We start from the raw sequence: 15,424 nt of genomic DNA on the forward strand, positions 1-15,424 counted from the left end.
CACTTTAAAATCTCCCAAAAGTAGGAAAGGTTTAGGGAGTTTATCAGTCACTGCAGCCAATATGTTCAGGGGTACGGCACCATCTGGAGTAAGACATACATTGCAGACAGTTATTTCCTGCATCGTCCTCATTCTGACAGCCACAGCCTCAGGAGGGGTCTCAAGGGGCATATGTTCACTACAAACCAAGTTTAGGACATAAACACAAACTCCACCTGACACTTTATTATAGTCACTATGGTTCCTGTAATATCCCCTATAGCTGTGGAGGCCAGGGGTCTACATTGCTGGGTACCAGGTTTCCTGGAGAGCAATGCAGAAAACAGGTATAAAGCTTAACAGTTGCCATGGCTCAGCCAGTTGGTGGAAAAAACTGCCGTAATTCCACTGGAAGTTTATGTAATCGTGAGATTGGGAAGGCATTAAACACTCAATGAGGCAGTCTGTGCCTCAGGGTCACCTGCTGCCACCAAATGAGTACCTGTGCGATCAACATCCATTGTGTCTGAGGGCCCAGCGAGATCTAGGTCCTCAGCGGACACCAGAATCTCCACCTCATCCTCAGACACACAGCTTGAAGGTAGTGGTGGTGTGGGTGCCAACGCAGTGCCTTGGTTCTTGGGGGTCTTTTTCTTTTTACATTTCTCTCGGTGCTCCTTAGGTTTGTCTGGCTGGGAGGGCTTCACTGATTCAGTCTCATGGACTGAGGATGACCGTGAAGCCCTAAGATCAACTACCTGGGGCTGCTTCAGCCACTGGTGGGTGTCAGCTTTGCCACTGGCAGGAACCTGGGATGGGAGTGACCCAAAGCATCCCTTCCTGGTGAGAGGAGCCGAAGAAGACTTTCGCTTCTCTGGCTGAGAAGTGGGGACTGATATCCCCGATGGTTTGGGAGGGGGGAGGGGGGGGGGGGATGTTGCTCCTGAAGTAGGTTGAGTAGGAGCAACAGGGAGGGAAGTAGGCCCCTACTATCAAGGGGGCAGGTGGAGTCTGATGGCTCTGAGAGCCAACTGTATACGGCAAAACAGAAGATGGTAGATTTGTTGCCGTAGCAGCGGTGTAGGTTGACATCATATGCACTATTTCCTCTTAGCCTCAGTATAGGTCAGTTGGTTCAGGGCCTTGTATTCCATTATTTTTCTTTCTTTCTGGAGAATCCTGCAGTCTGGCGAGCAAGGTGAATGGTGCTCTCCACAGTTGACACAGGTGGGAGGCAGGGAATAAGGAGTATTGGCCCACAATCCCGACTTGTGATGCAGGAAGTACTCTGGGAAGACATATGGCCGAACTTCCAGCACTTAAAGCACCGCATCAGGGGAGGGATATATGGCTTTACATCACAGCAGTAGACTATCACTGTGACCTTCTCAGGTAACGTGTCACCCTATAAGACCAAGATGAAGGCACTGGTGACAACCTGACTATCCCTTGGACCCCGGTGGATGCGCTGGACGAAATGGACACCTCGCTGCTCTAAATTGGTGCACAGCTCATCGTCAGACTGCAAAAGAAGGTCCCTGTGTAATATGATAACCTGGACCATATTTAAGGTCTTATGGGGGCGAGATGGAAACAAACATCCCCCATCTTGTCACAGGCGATTATTGCCTTGACCGGGCAGAGGATGCTGTTTTTATCAAAACTCACCCAGAGCACATTTTGGACAACCCCTCCACCTCCCCAAACTTGTCCTCCAAATGCTCCACAAAAAACCGATGCTTCATGGACATGAAAGATTCCCCATCAACTCTCGTGCATACAAGGTACTGGAGCTTCACTGCCATCCTTAGCCTGGCGTTTCTCCTATAGTGTGGCCAGGGGGAGGGGAGGGTGGGAGGATGATTTGGGGTCATATTTCTTAGCACTTAAGTTAGACCTTGACTGCTTAGAGACTGCTGGTGTTTGACCAACAGCAAGAGATGACGTACTACACTTCATGGCATGTCATCCACCCTGATACCTCCCACTCTGACCAGGGACCCTCCCCACAGGCGCCAACCAGCCGCAGCAAAGGCCACCTGGCAGGATGGCCATTGCCAGGAGTCCCGATGCCCCAGGATGACAGGTATCTACTCCTTGGCATATGTGGGGAGTTAACAGTGCAGGCATCAGAAGAGTGATCCCTGTGTGGTCAGTGGGCAACAACCAACAGGGTACATGGCAGCCCCAACACAATGGACTGGCTACCATGCTGGATATCAGGTGCACACAAGTCCATTATCGTCAACAGTGCAGAAAGTGATACTGCAACGAGGAGGGAGGAAAACGCTCTCAGAAGGGTGACCTCGCCCGACAGCTGGAGAATGACCGGAAGTGCAGATCCACGTCAACAAAGGATGCGAGAGGTCTCAGTGCATCATGCACACTATGCACCATGTAAGACACCCTTCCCCAGTTGGCTCGCTCTTCAGGAAAATTTTGAAAAATGGAGGTCAAACCCTATAGGGGACCATCACATAAAGGCTGAAATGCGTGAGACTCCTTTTAGTTGCCCCCTTACGACAGGCAGGAATACCTCGGGCCTATTCTAACTCCCTGGACCCGCAGGGGGGAGTATGGACTCATCAACGGTGGTGTGTAGCAGAGCAGTAGGAATGGTAGCCAAGGAAAAGGCATCCCAATCCGCATTAGTAAATACCCACACAGGAGAGCATCCAGATGAGTAATGCTGGAGAAAAGAATTGTCATGAACTCCCCAGGAGCCCAGGGCTGAAAACAGAAAGATCATGGCTAAGGAAAAGACTGTAGGGGCTCCAGCATTGAGGCAGTGGAGGTCAAGCCCTGCCAGCAGGTAGAATCCTAAAGGAAAAGGAATGGGTGGAGGGAGCTGTCAAAAGAGCACAAGAAGAGCAGGAAGCATAAGAGGCCAGTCTGGCAGGAGATAAAGATTGCATATCACTACCACAGAGTCTAAAAGCCACCACTTACAGCTCAGGATGAATAGGAACACATGAACTAACATCAATGTGGACCAATGTAGGCACACCACCGGAGGCTCACTAAGTGGCAGTCCAGTTCCAACAGGAAGCTTGGAAACAATGAAGAGGAGTCAGTGAACGAGTATCCATAAAACAAGATTCCTGCAATACAAAACAAGCTACAGAGTAAAGAAAGAGAGAAGATGCTGGTATTCTGGAAGATGACAATTGTAATCATTACAGTTCCAATGGAGGACACTAGTAAAAGGGGTCAGAAGAAGACTAGTAAAAAGAGGCCACAATTGGTCACTGTCCTGAGTCAGCTTCTGTCACCGATAAGGATGGAGTGGCCATCCATGAATGTAACATCAGACCCTAAATGTGAGAGAGGGGGAGAGACACCCTGGAATACTGGTCTTGTCCTGGGATTTACATTTCTTCTTCTTCTTCTTCTTCCCCTTCAGAAACGGAGAGTGTGATTGGGAATAGAGTAAGTCAAAACAGTATCAGGATCTGAAAGAGATCAAGCAGCCTTGAGACCTGCAGAGCGTGGGTCCTGTGTCCGATGAAGTAACAGACTTCTTGTACTGGAAACAGCGGGCAGGGAGAGGGTTTCCTAGAGGGGCACCAGATGCCGGAGGAGAGGATTTCTTCTCAGGCCGAAGAGAAGCAGCAGTTCCCTGAGGGCAGGGATGACAACCACCAGGGAGGAGGAAAGGAAAGGGGTGGGATGGAGATTAGGAACAGCGAGGAGGAGGAGGATACAACAGAAGCAAAGGTAGATGTTAAAGATACCAGGTGGAGATGTCCAACTTTCCACTGGGCCTCAAAGTAGGGCAGAGAGTGGAGAATTTTGAATTCTGAATCTTCCTTTCAGCATTTTACAGGTCAGGCAATCTAGCGAGTAAGCAGAATGTTGTCTGGAACATTTAACGCACATGGGTTGTCAGATGCAAGGACTCTCCATGTGGAGAGGATGGCCACAGTCATCGCTAACAGGATTTTTCTCGTATCACGAAGCCATGTGACCAAATCAGAGATGCCAGAAACAGCAGATGAGAGGTGGAATATAGGATAACTGTAAGCCGTAACTGACTTTTTCCACAAGGGTATCCCACTCAAAAGAAAGAATGAAAGCACTAGGATCAATGCAATTGTCCTAAGGATCTCTCTGGATGAACTGAATCCCAACCTGTGCAAGAATAGTCTAGAGTTCCTTATCAGATAGAAGAAATATATCCCTGTGGAAAACAATGTCCTGGGTCATATATGAGGACTGGCAAGCAGTAATGCTCACCAGAATGTCTCCTAAGTTCTCACAAGCACAAATGGAAGCTGACTGACTGGCAGAATACCTTTTAACCAGTAAGGAACCAGATGCATCTTACTAAATCGGTCAACTTCACCAAACACATCTCCAATACATTCTATAAAAAATTGTGGTTTGGTGAAAGTGAAAGTCTCCATGTCTGTCCTAGAATGAACTACGTAATGGGGTATGGGTTTCACCACACAAGCCAGCATGCCTAGTCCTCCTCCCAGTGGTTGGCCAGGGAGGGTGAGGCCAAGGAAGCAAATGTAGGAGTAGAGATAGAATCATTCCTGTTTGAAAAGATGGTCACCATTGTAGAGTGGCCAGAAGTATGGAGCTTAGTGCACTCCATGTGTAGTGTCCACCCTTGTACCAACCACTCCAATCAGGAGCTCACCCTGCGGGCACTACCTAGCCATGGCAATGGCTATCTGGCATGGCTGTCATTGCCAGGAGTTACAATGTCTCAAAAAGCCAAGCAACCACTCCTGGGCGCACATGAGGTGGTGACAGCTCATGTACTAGAAGTGTGAACCCTGTGTTGTCAGGTGTGTGTGTGTGTGTGTGTGTGTGTGTGTGTGTGTGTGTGTGTGTGTGTGTGTGTGTGCGCGGGGGGGGGGGGGGGGGGGAGGATTCTTAACAATCCCTCTACATGGACTGGCTACATACCTGTAGGCTGGTGATGTACCAAGGGGGAAGAGGGGCGGGGGGCTATGGTGGGTGAAGGAGGGTGGCAGAGAGGAACCCACACTATGTAAACAGAATTTAGAAACAGAAGGCAAACCCAAAGGGTGACTAGAAAAAGCTGGAGGGGGGAGGGGTGGGAGTTACAAACACGAGACGCAAAGACTGGAAAGAAATAGTGGAACTGAGTGAGAAGCCAGGTTGTCATAAAAGGCAACGCGGAGGGAAAACGAGTGGTGTAGAGAGAGAGAGAGAGAGAGAGAGAGAGAGAGAGAGAGAGAGAGAAGGGGAAGAGAATGTAGCTTGGGGGAGAGGAGGAGGAAGGCTACAATAGCTCAGGGTGTCATGCATGCCATACACATACCCACAAAAGAGAGGTGGGCACACTCTGAGGTGGGAGGGGGGGGACACACATCAGCATGTTCTACTAACCATTACCATAGACACACATTCTTGATTATCTTATCAGGTGGGAAAAGGTGGTTTTGGAGTTACAAGGAAGGGGGTACTACTCTACAGGAATAGCGGACCAACCTTTCAATACATTCATCAAAAAGGCAGAATTAACTTTGTACAGTAACTGTTGTTTCAGCTTCCTTTCTGAAAATGTATTTAATTGCCTACAAATATCTCTCTTTACAACATTTCCCAAAACTTTATTGCAATCACTGAAAGGAAAATTTTGGGCTTTGATCACATCAGGACACTTCCCCAAACCAAAAGATGCCCCATATTTTAACTGTCAGTGTGGCACCTGCAGCACTATTCATATAAAATATACTAGAAACTGAAACATTTGAATTCTGTAACAAACATTACTTTTGTGAAACATCCACTTCTTAAATAGTTTTGTCAATATCAAACTTTTACAGTGGACTGTATGTGCTACACCATGAACACTTAAAAGAATTGAGAACATAATCTCTTATATACAAAAGGCAATGTCCTGACTGACTGAATCATCAACCAGCCAAAACCACTAAGAATAGAAACTTTAAATTTGGAGAATGTGGAGTGGTGTTTAAGAAGGGATTTTTCGAAATTCCAAGCCTAAGAGGGTGAAACAGGCAATAGAGGGATTTTTGAAAAATGTCGCTATTAAGGTAATTTTGAAGACAGACCTACTAAAATTAGTATTTGTTTTTTTGGTCAGAAATAAAGACTTTGTGCTTCAGCATTTTTGGAAATTTACTCCTATTGGGGTGAAATAGTCAGCAAAAGCTTTTTGCAAAAATAATTCAACTCAATGCGAGTGAAATGGGGATGAAAGTTTTTATGGAAATATTTCAATGTGCAGGCATTTTTTAAGGTAAATCTATGAAATTTTGTCCTTTGCTTCTCTGTTCTAAGTAATACATACACATGTCACCATTTTTGGAGATTGAGCCCCTAAGGGGGTGAAACATTTTATGAAAATATTTCATTGCAAAAGCATTTTTAAAGCTAAATTTTGAAAAATTAGTATTTGGCTTCTTGGTTAGAGATGAAAAAATGTGTGTTACACTGTTTTTGGAAATTAAACACCTAAGGGCATGATGTACGGTTAGACTGATTAACTGACTGTTTTGCCCAGTCCAAACCGCAAGGTATAAAAAATGGAAATTTGGAGAAGGTGTGTAGATGTTATACTGTAGGCTTGTTTAAGAAGGGATCGTCCAAGATTCCACTCTGAGTGAAATAGGGGACGAAAGGATTTATGAAACTATGTCACTATTAAAGGAATTTTGAAGCTAGAACTAGGAAAACTGGTATCTGCGAGGTGGAAAGAAGACAAATTGCTGCTGTATAGAAGACATGATAAGTTGTAGATACGCACAATTAAAAGACATTTACATAAAGCTGCATGAGGTGGGTGTAGGGGTGCATGAGGTGTGCTTGCTTAACTGGTATCTGGTTTCTCAGGCAGAAAAGAAATAAGTTTCAGAATTTTTGGAAATTCAACCACTAATGTGGTAAAATAGTAGGTGAAAGTTTTTTTTGACAATAAATGATTACTAAAGGATCTGCAACTGTAAGTATTTGACTTCTTGGTTAAAATTAAAAAAATTGAAAAAAATAGTAGTGTGTGTTTCACTGTTTCCAGAAATTCAACATCTCAGGAAGTGCAATAGGGAATGAAAATTTTTTAAAAATATTTTGTTACATTAAAAAAATTTAAAACTAAATTCATGAAAAATTGGTATTTTGCTTCTCTGTTAGGTATAAAGAAATATTTGTCAGTGGATGAAAGTTGCTATGGAAATGTCTCCACAAGAATACATAAGGCATGATAAAGAAAAACTTTGGACTCCAGCTACCAGAATCACTTTTTGGTCAGAAGTACATTTGGAAAATACCATGCTTACTTATATGGCCTTAATTAGTGTGAAAAGCTTAGAATGTGTTGCAATTTGTGTATATAAAATTTCAATTAAAAAAAACTCTTCAGGCCAGATAGTCTACTTTAATGAAGCAGTGGACAATAAGTTAGTAAATAAAGAGAAAATATTTTATGAAATTTTGATGACTGTAAATAATTTTTTTTTTACGCTATCAATAACTGTCAGTTATTACAAAACAATTGGGTAATATTGTATGACGCAATTACCTGTTTTAACGGACAGTTACAAAGTGTAACAAACATAACATTGAATCAAAATGTCATAAAATAGTAGAAACTGTTCTAAAGTCACTTACTGGTTCACAAAGAAGCCACGTGAGCATGCTGTAATGTGATAATGTTTCTCTTCAAGGGTGACCACATGAAGGTACAAAAGATCACCATGCATCTTCCGGTAGCCTGGTGGAGGGTTCCAGCCAGATGTTGTGAGCACCTTTACACATTGGGGACCTTTTTGTTCCTTTGCTTGAGGTTGTAATGGAAGTAACGGACGTTCACGACTTCCTGGCATTATGTAGTCTGGCGGAGTACAATCTACACTCTCTGGTCTCATCTTCTTCTTTTCTGACAAAAAAAAAAAAAAAGGTGCTGCTGGTTGAGAAGCATATTTGCCTTTCACACAAACTGGTGCTAAAAATGTGTGTTACAGAAATGATTATAGTGCTTTACATATATAATGTTTTACTGTCACTGATGTGTTACTGAGGACATTGATTTTATTAAGTTAGTGCGTTTCACTCAGATCTGACGAAGTTCCAAGGTAATGGCCATAGCCCTAAAAAAAAAAAAAATGTCTTGTTGTGTACTTTGTTATGATCTAAGATAATTGAAGGAAATGTAACTCAGGTAGTCAGAGAAGAAAAAAAGTCCACAGCTCCAGAAAGTGTCGAACAGTAACTTTTCACTTATTCCGTTTTATTCACTGAAATCTGAAAGTGTGAACTTTTTGTTGGAAAAAGAAGAAGAGGAGGAGGAAGAAGAAGAAGTGGTCATCACCTTCACCACCATCACCATCACCTACACACTATCACAGTCTCAGATAATTACTCAAAATTTTATCTTTGCAGACTAAACGTCATTGTTAGAAGTCTCCTGTGCATATTCCCCCATTCTCAGTTCTTTCTGGCATGTGTGTATGAACATTTCTCTAAAGGAGGTAGATTTAGTCATATTATCCCTATACTTTCACATCAGTTATGTTTCAATCTCTTTCCCAATTTTTTATTTCAGGTGTGAATAACAGAAATTATATTCTTGTGAATATATTTTTGCTGCAGTCACCACAGACACCCTACTGCAACAGCAACACAGCAGACAGACCAGCAATGCGGGATTCTGACTCCGCTGTGAAGTTTGGCCGACACAAGCAAGTACCACAGTTGACGACGAACACGTAGGTGCGCCCAATGTCCATCAGAGGGCATCAACCAGCAGCAGAGGAAGGCGGTGCGATGATTAACTATTTCCTGCTGATCACGTGTGTGCAAATAGTCCTGGAAATATCCTTCTACCAGCTGCTAACAGCCATCTTCGGTGTGGAACAGTTGTAAGGGTACAGAGTCGAACAGCACTCTAATTGTAGGAATTAGTAGTTATTTGCTTGATCAGCAGAAGGAATCCTAATTTTTTTGATTGCTTCGAAGAGTGTGTTACTGCTGGTGGTTTATTGTAGTTTCCATAATAAATAAGTTGGCAAAACAAGTTGGTTCTTGCTCTGTAGACTTAGCAGTTTTAACATTTTGTTTCCCATAATTAAGGACACTATTGTGTCAAATTTTCTACTGCTTACTAGTAGTTTTTAGCACACATATCAGCTTTACTTACCCAATATATCACCCTGTGTTACAACATTGAGGAATGAGAGAGAACTGCAATCAACACCATTATAAGCATCTGCAGGATCTAGGGATTTTAGTAGATCCCTAACATGTCTTACATGTATCCTTGCTTCCCTCATAGTATACGGTTCTTCAACAACCTGTAGGAAGAATAGCAGAATCCGTTACACAGGTGAAGTGCTATTTTAGAAATATGTCAGTTTTTATGATTTAATGTTACTGCTTGAGCAGCTGTATTGGGCACATATGGTTCTATGTCCTTACACTCAGCAAGCATATTAGTGCACTGCAGAATTAAAATATCAATCACAGGTGATCACATACAATGCTAATATAATCCAGGAGGTCACTCTTAATAATGGAAGGAACATTAAGGTCATATTACACTATCTGTAAATGTATATTTTCCATTTAACATACCTATACTTTTATTCTCTCAATTGTACTAGTTTGTGTTGGACTAGCTTTGGAACAGATATACCGTAAGTCAAGTTAACAAAATAATGCTCTGCTGTGTACACTCATGCTCAGAAAAAACAGAACACCTTGAACGACTAGGGAGAATGTTAATATTCACAGGACGTGTACATTAGTATGTTGTGCACAAATGATTAGCATTTCAGTCACCTCAGTTCAGCATGTGTCCTGTTGCCTAGTAGGCACAGGGTCCACCATGGTCCCTGATAACTTGTTCCATGCATAAAGGCATCTACTCATATATGGCACTAACGGTGTCCTGTGGTGTGGCCATCACGCTGCATTCATCTGTTTCCAAAGTTCACTTGTGATGGTTGGCATTGTAGTCACAGCCCTGCACCCATCATTTCAATACTCCACACATTTTCGATTGGCAACTAGTCTGGTGATCTGGCAGACCAGGGCAAAAGGCCAACATCCTGCGACACCAAGAAGGCACACGTTCATGCAGCAGCATGTGGTCGTGCACTGTCTTGCTGAAAAATGGCATCTGGGGCATTGTGCAGAAAGGATATGCTACAGGTTGCAGGGTGTCATTCATGTAGGTCACACTGGTCATAGTGCCCTGGACATGCACCAACTGTGATTTATGGTTGTATCCAATAGCATCCCACAACATAAGGCCTTGAGCTGGTGCTGTATGTTGTGTGTGAATGCAGTCACTGTGATGCCACTCTCCCTGTCCGAGACGAACAGAAATGTGGCCATCATTTTCAAACAAACAGAACCTGTATTCACCTGAAAACACTAACTGATGCCATTCCTATCCCCAGTATCATCGTTCCACACACCATTGCCATCTAGCATATTTCAGCACACTCATCAAAAGTAGGTGGAGAAGTGGATGATGCATACATAACTCACGTTTGGTTGATTTGGGGGAGGGGACCAAACAACAAGGTTATCGGTTCCATCAGATTACAGAATGATGGGGAAGGAAGTCAGCCATGCCCTTTCACAGGAACCATCCAGGCAATTACCTGAAACAATTTAGGAAAACCTAAACCAGAATGGTTGGACACCCGTTAGAAGCATCATCCTCCCGATTGAGAGTCCAGTGTGCTAACCAATGGGCCACCTCATTCTACAGAACCCATGCCATAATAAATATAATAAATGGTGACGGGCTGTCACCCCTGATAGTGTACTCTTACAATGTGTTATGAGGTGTTGAGCTTCTGGGGGGGTGGGGGGGGGGTGGTATGGGTTGTGTGACCTGACCCATCTCCTGATGTTCTATGACGAATTCTGTACACACCTGTTGTACAAAACACTTCATCCACACGAGCAACAATTTCCCACTGTACAGTTCGCGCATATGTCTGCGAGGCTCCTGCAGGTCTGCTCAAGTCACTCTGATGGCATTACCTTCAGATTATACTGACAATGAGAGTCACAGGCACATTTTACCAGTTGGTGGTGCTGCAATATCTATGTTGACCTTGCATCTGCTTGATGACATGGTTCAGAAGCTAATAATTTCTGCAGCACGTACTAATGTACATATGTATATCCTTCTTATTTATGAACGACCTATCTAATTGATCAAGGTGTTCTGTTTTTTTCTGAACATGAATGTATTTCGGGAAGAATGTGAGATGAAAATGACAGTCACAAATGAAAATGTCAGGAAGTCATTTGGACTTTTTTAAAGAATGTTACATGGGCATAACCAGTTAAATCATAAACTTTTATAACCATATTTAGATGTTTATATAAATTAGAGTTCTTTGATCAAAGATTAGTCATAGGAGGGGGCTGCAATTAAGTTAATACCACAGATACTTCAACAATATGTTCAGGTTTTCAACATTTTCATTTAAGACAGACAAGAACATTAAAAATAAATGAGTCAATCCACTATTGGGTGTGGCAATGCATTAACTGCACTGCTTCATGTAGGGATCACTTCAGACACTTCTTGTAATAATGCCAGTTGGCAGGAAATAACATTTAATAAATGCACTCTTGTAGAGACATGGTCTACATCTGGAGAGAAGTGGACACAGCCTCATTTACCATATTTGCTGCCAGGAACAATCTCTGGAATTCATGTCTACAATTTTTACTCACTTTGTACATTAGGTCAAAGAAAATATTTAATTTGCTCCACTTTATGTCATTCTCTATCTCGTAATGATCACAAAATAACTTGACTGAAATGTATTTTATGGAAAAAACACTATCAACAGATTACGGTACTGCCATAAATGAGTAATTCAGCACAGTACAACATATTACTGCTTGGTGTTGCAAAATCTGTCTCATTTGGTACAATCTCAAAGTTTTATAAACTTGGATACAAAACTGGTGTGCTAAAGCTGGTGCCCCTGTATTGGGTGGAGGAGAGAGACAGAACAGTGTTGCATTGGTATAGCAACAGAATCACAACCAGAACCATATGGAGTGATTTGCAAAGAACAGAAGGTTATTTAGGTTCGCCATCTCTCTCTCTCACACACACACACACACACACACACACACACACACACACACACACACACACACACACTGTTAAAGAAGTAAGAACATGTAAAATATGAAATGCTCACCCTAATAACAGACCCTTCTTTGAGACCCTCAACATTCTTCAGCTCAGCAAAATTGTCCAGTGCATTACCATCCAGTTGCAAGGAAAAGCAGGTACGGTGGCATGTATCCTCACGGTCCATGAGTAGCTGGTGAATCTCTTGAACCAGTTCCATACTTGATACCTGAATATCAAATGGCTCCGAGCCTGGACTTGCAATCTTAACTGTGAACCCCATGTCCTGTAAAACAGAAACAATTTATCACTGCCGTACAATTTTATGAATTTTATTTTCAGATATAAATAGTCCCCTTTTGTCACAGTGCTGTCATAATCAACAACAAATTAACTATGAATATCCTGAATAACCACTCACCTGTATAAAGACAACTTCTGATCATCTTTGTCTTTATCCTTGTCCTTTTCCTTATCATCATCCTTTTCCTTCTCTTCATCATCCTTTTCTTTCTTTTCGTCATCTCGCTCTTTTTCCTTCTCCTTATCAGTTACTGTTTTCTCTTTGCTTTTATCCTTGTCCTTGGGTTTTGATTTCTCTTTGCTTTGTTCCTCATCTTTATTCTTATCTTTTTCTCTCTCTCTAGCAGCTTCATCTTTTTCCATTCTCTCATTATCTTTATCGTCATCATTGTCTTTTACTTTCTGCCTGAATTTATCTGCATCATCCTTGTCCTTCTCTTCACTGTTAGTCTTCATCTTCTCTTTGGTCACCTGTTCATCATTATTTTTCAGTTTCTCTTTGTCTTTCTCTTCACTGTGTGTCTCTGATGCCCTACCACTAACAGTTTCATCAATCGATGGATGTCCATTGGATAATTTCTCTTTTTGTTGCTCCTCTGACAGTAACCCATTTTTGGTCACTGACTGTTTGTCCTTAGATTTTTCAGGCTCCTCGTCTTCAGCATGCCCATTGGTGAGAACAGGCTCTGGTCCCCTTTCACCGTTCAGCTGTTGTTCTCTCATCTTGCTACCAGAACTCTGGGGTCCATTGGCAATATTGCCTTGTGCACCTGCAATTAGATAGATGATATATAACACTGAGTGACTGTTCACAACAAAGCAAATAAAAGATAGTTAACTTCTTTTGCACACTTACACACTAAGGATCTAACACAGGTGCAAAACATCCATTAGTTTTAGTTACTTAACTGAGAAAATGAATCCCTATCATTCTTTTCTCCTGCACATTCTAAAAGAACCTATAAGTGTCATTTGCAAAATGTATGTGCATACAATACGACTATAGTTTGTAGCTCTTATGTTTGAGTAAGTAATCATGAAATGAATATGGTTTATATTAACACTCATCATTTTTAAAATCATAATGAAAATGTGAGGTGAAATAAAATAGAGAAAACCTAATTGGAATAGAATATTAGTATTAATCAGAATTCTAGTATAGCAACGTGCTGCATTTCGGTTTGCCTTAATGATGAGCTTAAACAAACTCAGAACAGAAAAATTCTATACATTTAATGCTACGAGAGAGGCTTTGGTACATATGAATCTTAGTATCTGTACTGGACAAAGTGAAGTCGTATCACATTTCTGTCGGAATGATTACACTATAATTAAGTCTGTGATTGAGAATGCTGAATATCTGGCACATAATAACACCAGAAAATTAAAGCAGGAGAGAATATGAATTACTAATAAGTCGATTAACCAAACTGGAGTAGCAGTAGATTTTCAGACAGAGAGCAGAGCAAAATGCAGCAGCAGCAGCAGCAGCAGCAGCAGCAGAAGAAGAAGAAGAAGAAGAAGAACATAAATTGTGCACAGACTATACATAGTTTAGTGGTACTCTTACATGCTTCTGAGTAGAAGCAAACAGCATCTGTTTACTTATCTGTGTTTAGTAGTGTTATTTATTTTATTTTAACAATTTGTGTATCTTTCCACCATCTGTGTAGTGCAAGTTAAATTTGTAGTGTTGTTTTCCACCATTCTAACTACAAGCACAATTTGAATCAAGTTATGTGGCCTTTGTATCTTGTTTCCTCTTTCTCAATTAGTTTCTGAGTGGTCAGCAAATTTATTCATGATTATAAAGTATTTTCAATATCAAAAATACATAGGGACTGTGCCTGTTGTGTGCAGACCCAAGCTAGAAGTTACACTGGCCACTGTTGAAAGGCTTCAATGTCGTGCCAATATTGGAGCACCAGTGGAATAAGCTGCAACACCTTTGGTGATGTTGGAATCCTCTGGCAACCTCAATATTACTGTGTTTTCCAATGTGCATCATCCAAATAGTTTGCGCTTACTCTAAGGTGAGTGGCAGACTATGGTAGTTTGCATATCTCTAGGCTGAAAGCAGAATTGGGAACTGGCTGTACAGCTGCCACTTCATGCCTTAGCAACACATATGAGTTGCAGCACAGGGTTGACAAAATATCTGGACACATTGGACGCCTCACAGCTGTACTTCTGCCAGTACCTTGTCTCCTACCTTCCAAACTTTACAGAAGCTCTCTTCTCAGGAGAGCTTCTGTAAAGTTACGAAGCTAGGAGACGAGGTACCGGCAGAAGTACAGCTGTGAGGACGGGGCACGAGTCGTGCTTGGGTAGATCAGTTGGTAGAGCACTTGCCCACGAAAGGCAAAGGTCCCGAGTTCGAGTCTCGGTCCGACACACAGTTTTAATCTGCCAGGAAGTTTCATATCAGCACACACACTGCTGCAGAATGAAAATCTCATTCTGCCAGCTTTACAACTGATGTCAGAAGAATATCGTACCTGTTGATGATTACTTTGAAGACCAATATAGGTATTTTGTTTGTAACTCTTGTTTCCTGTATTTTCTAGGACTGTTCACTGAACTTTGCAGACACCTTGTATTTCGAACAATACAAATGACAGTGGTTAACTACAAACCAACATACAGACATGTACAATAACTAGGGTGCTCAAAATATCTTAATTATGAGCCTTTTTGTTGTATCTGACCCCATGAGGAACAAAAGTGCTTGGTATATCATTGCTGAATTGTAGTAAACTAAGACAAACTTCTCTATCAACTTTAATATGACACTCCCTAAAATTAACAGCTCCTGTAGTTTATCAGTTCATTAGATTTACATCATTCATCTTTAGAGCATAACAGCGACCACGTCGAACTCCTATTATAGGTTTCTGATGTGCATTGTAGAGGGTAAAATGAAATGAATAGCAAGTTGGCTAAATCATTAAAGGGGGAGGGGGATATGCAGCGTTATCGGTGTGCAGGGCAACGACATTTTCGCGGTTGAAGGTTAACAGCGCAAAC

At 42.0% G+C, this 15,424-nt stretch overlaps 1 protein-coding gene across 1 annotated transcript in view; it reads right to left on the bottom strand.

Moving 5' to 3' along the window:
- The window catches only part of LOC126190416 (clustered mitochondria protein homolog), a 352,064-nt gene that overhangs the window by 77,892 nt on the left and 258,748 nt on the right, over positions 1 to 15,424 (bottom strand). Inside the window, 5 exon segments of the mRNA XM_049931019.1 lie at positions 7,591 to 7,858; positions 9,119 to 9,272; positions 12,162 to 12,380; positions 12,516 to 12,535; positions 12,538 to 13,167. Of these exon segments, the coding sequence (XP_049786976.1) occupies positions 7,591 to 7,858; positions 9,119 to 9,272; positions 12,162 to 12,380; positions 12,516 to 12,535; positions 12,538 to 13,167 (1,291 nt within the window).

This window comes from Schistocerca cancellata, chromosome 1 (genome assembly GCF_023864275.1).
Source record: "Schistocerca cancellata isolate TAMUIC-IGC-003103 chromosome 1, iqSchCanc2.1, whole genome shotgun sequence".
Classification (NCBI taxonomy): domain Eukaryota; kingdom Metazoa; phylum Arthropoda; class Insecta; order Orthoptera; family Acrididae; genus Schistocerca; species Schistocerca cancellata.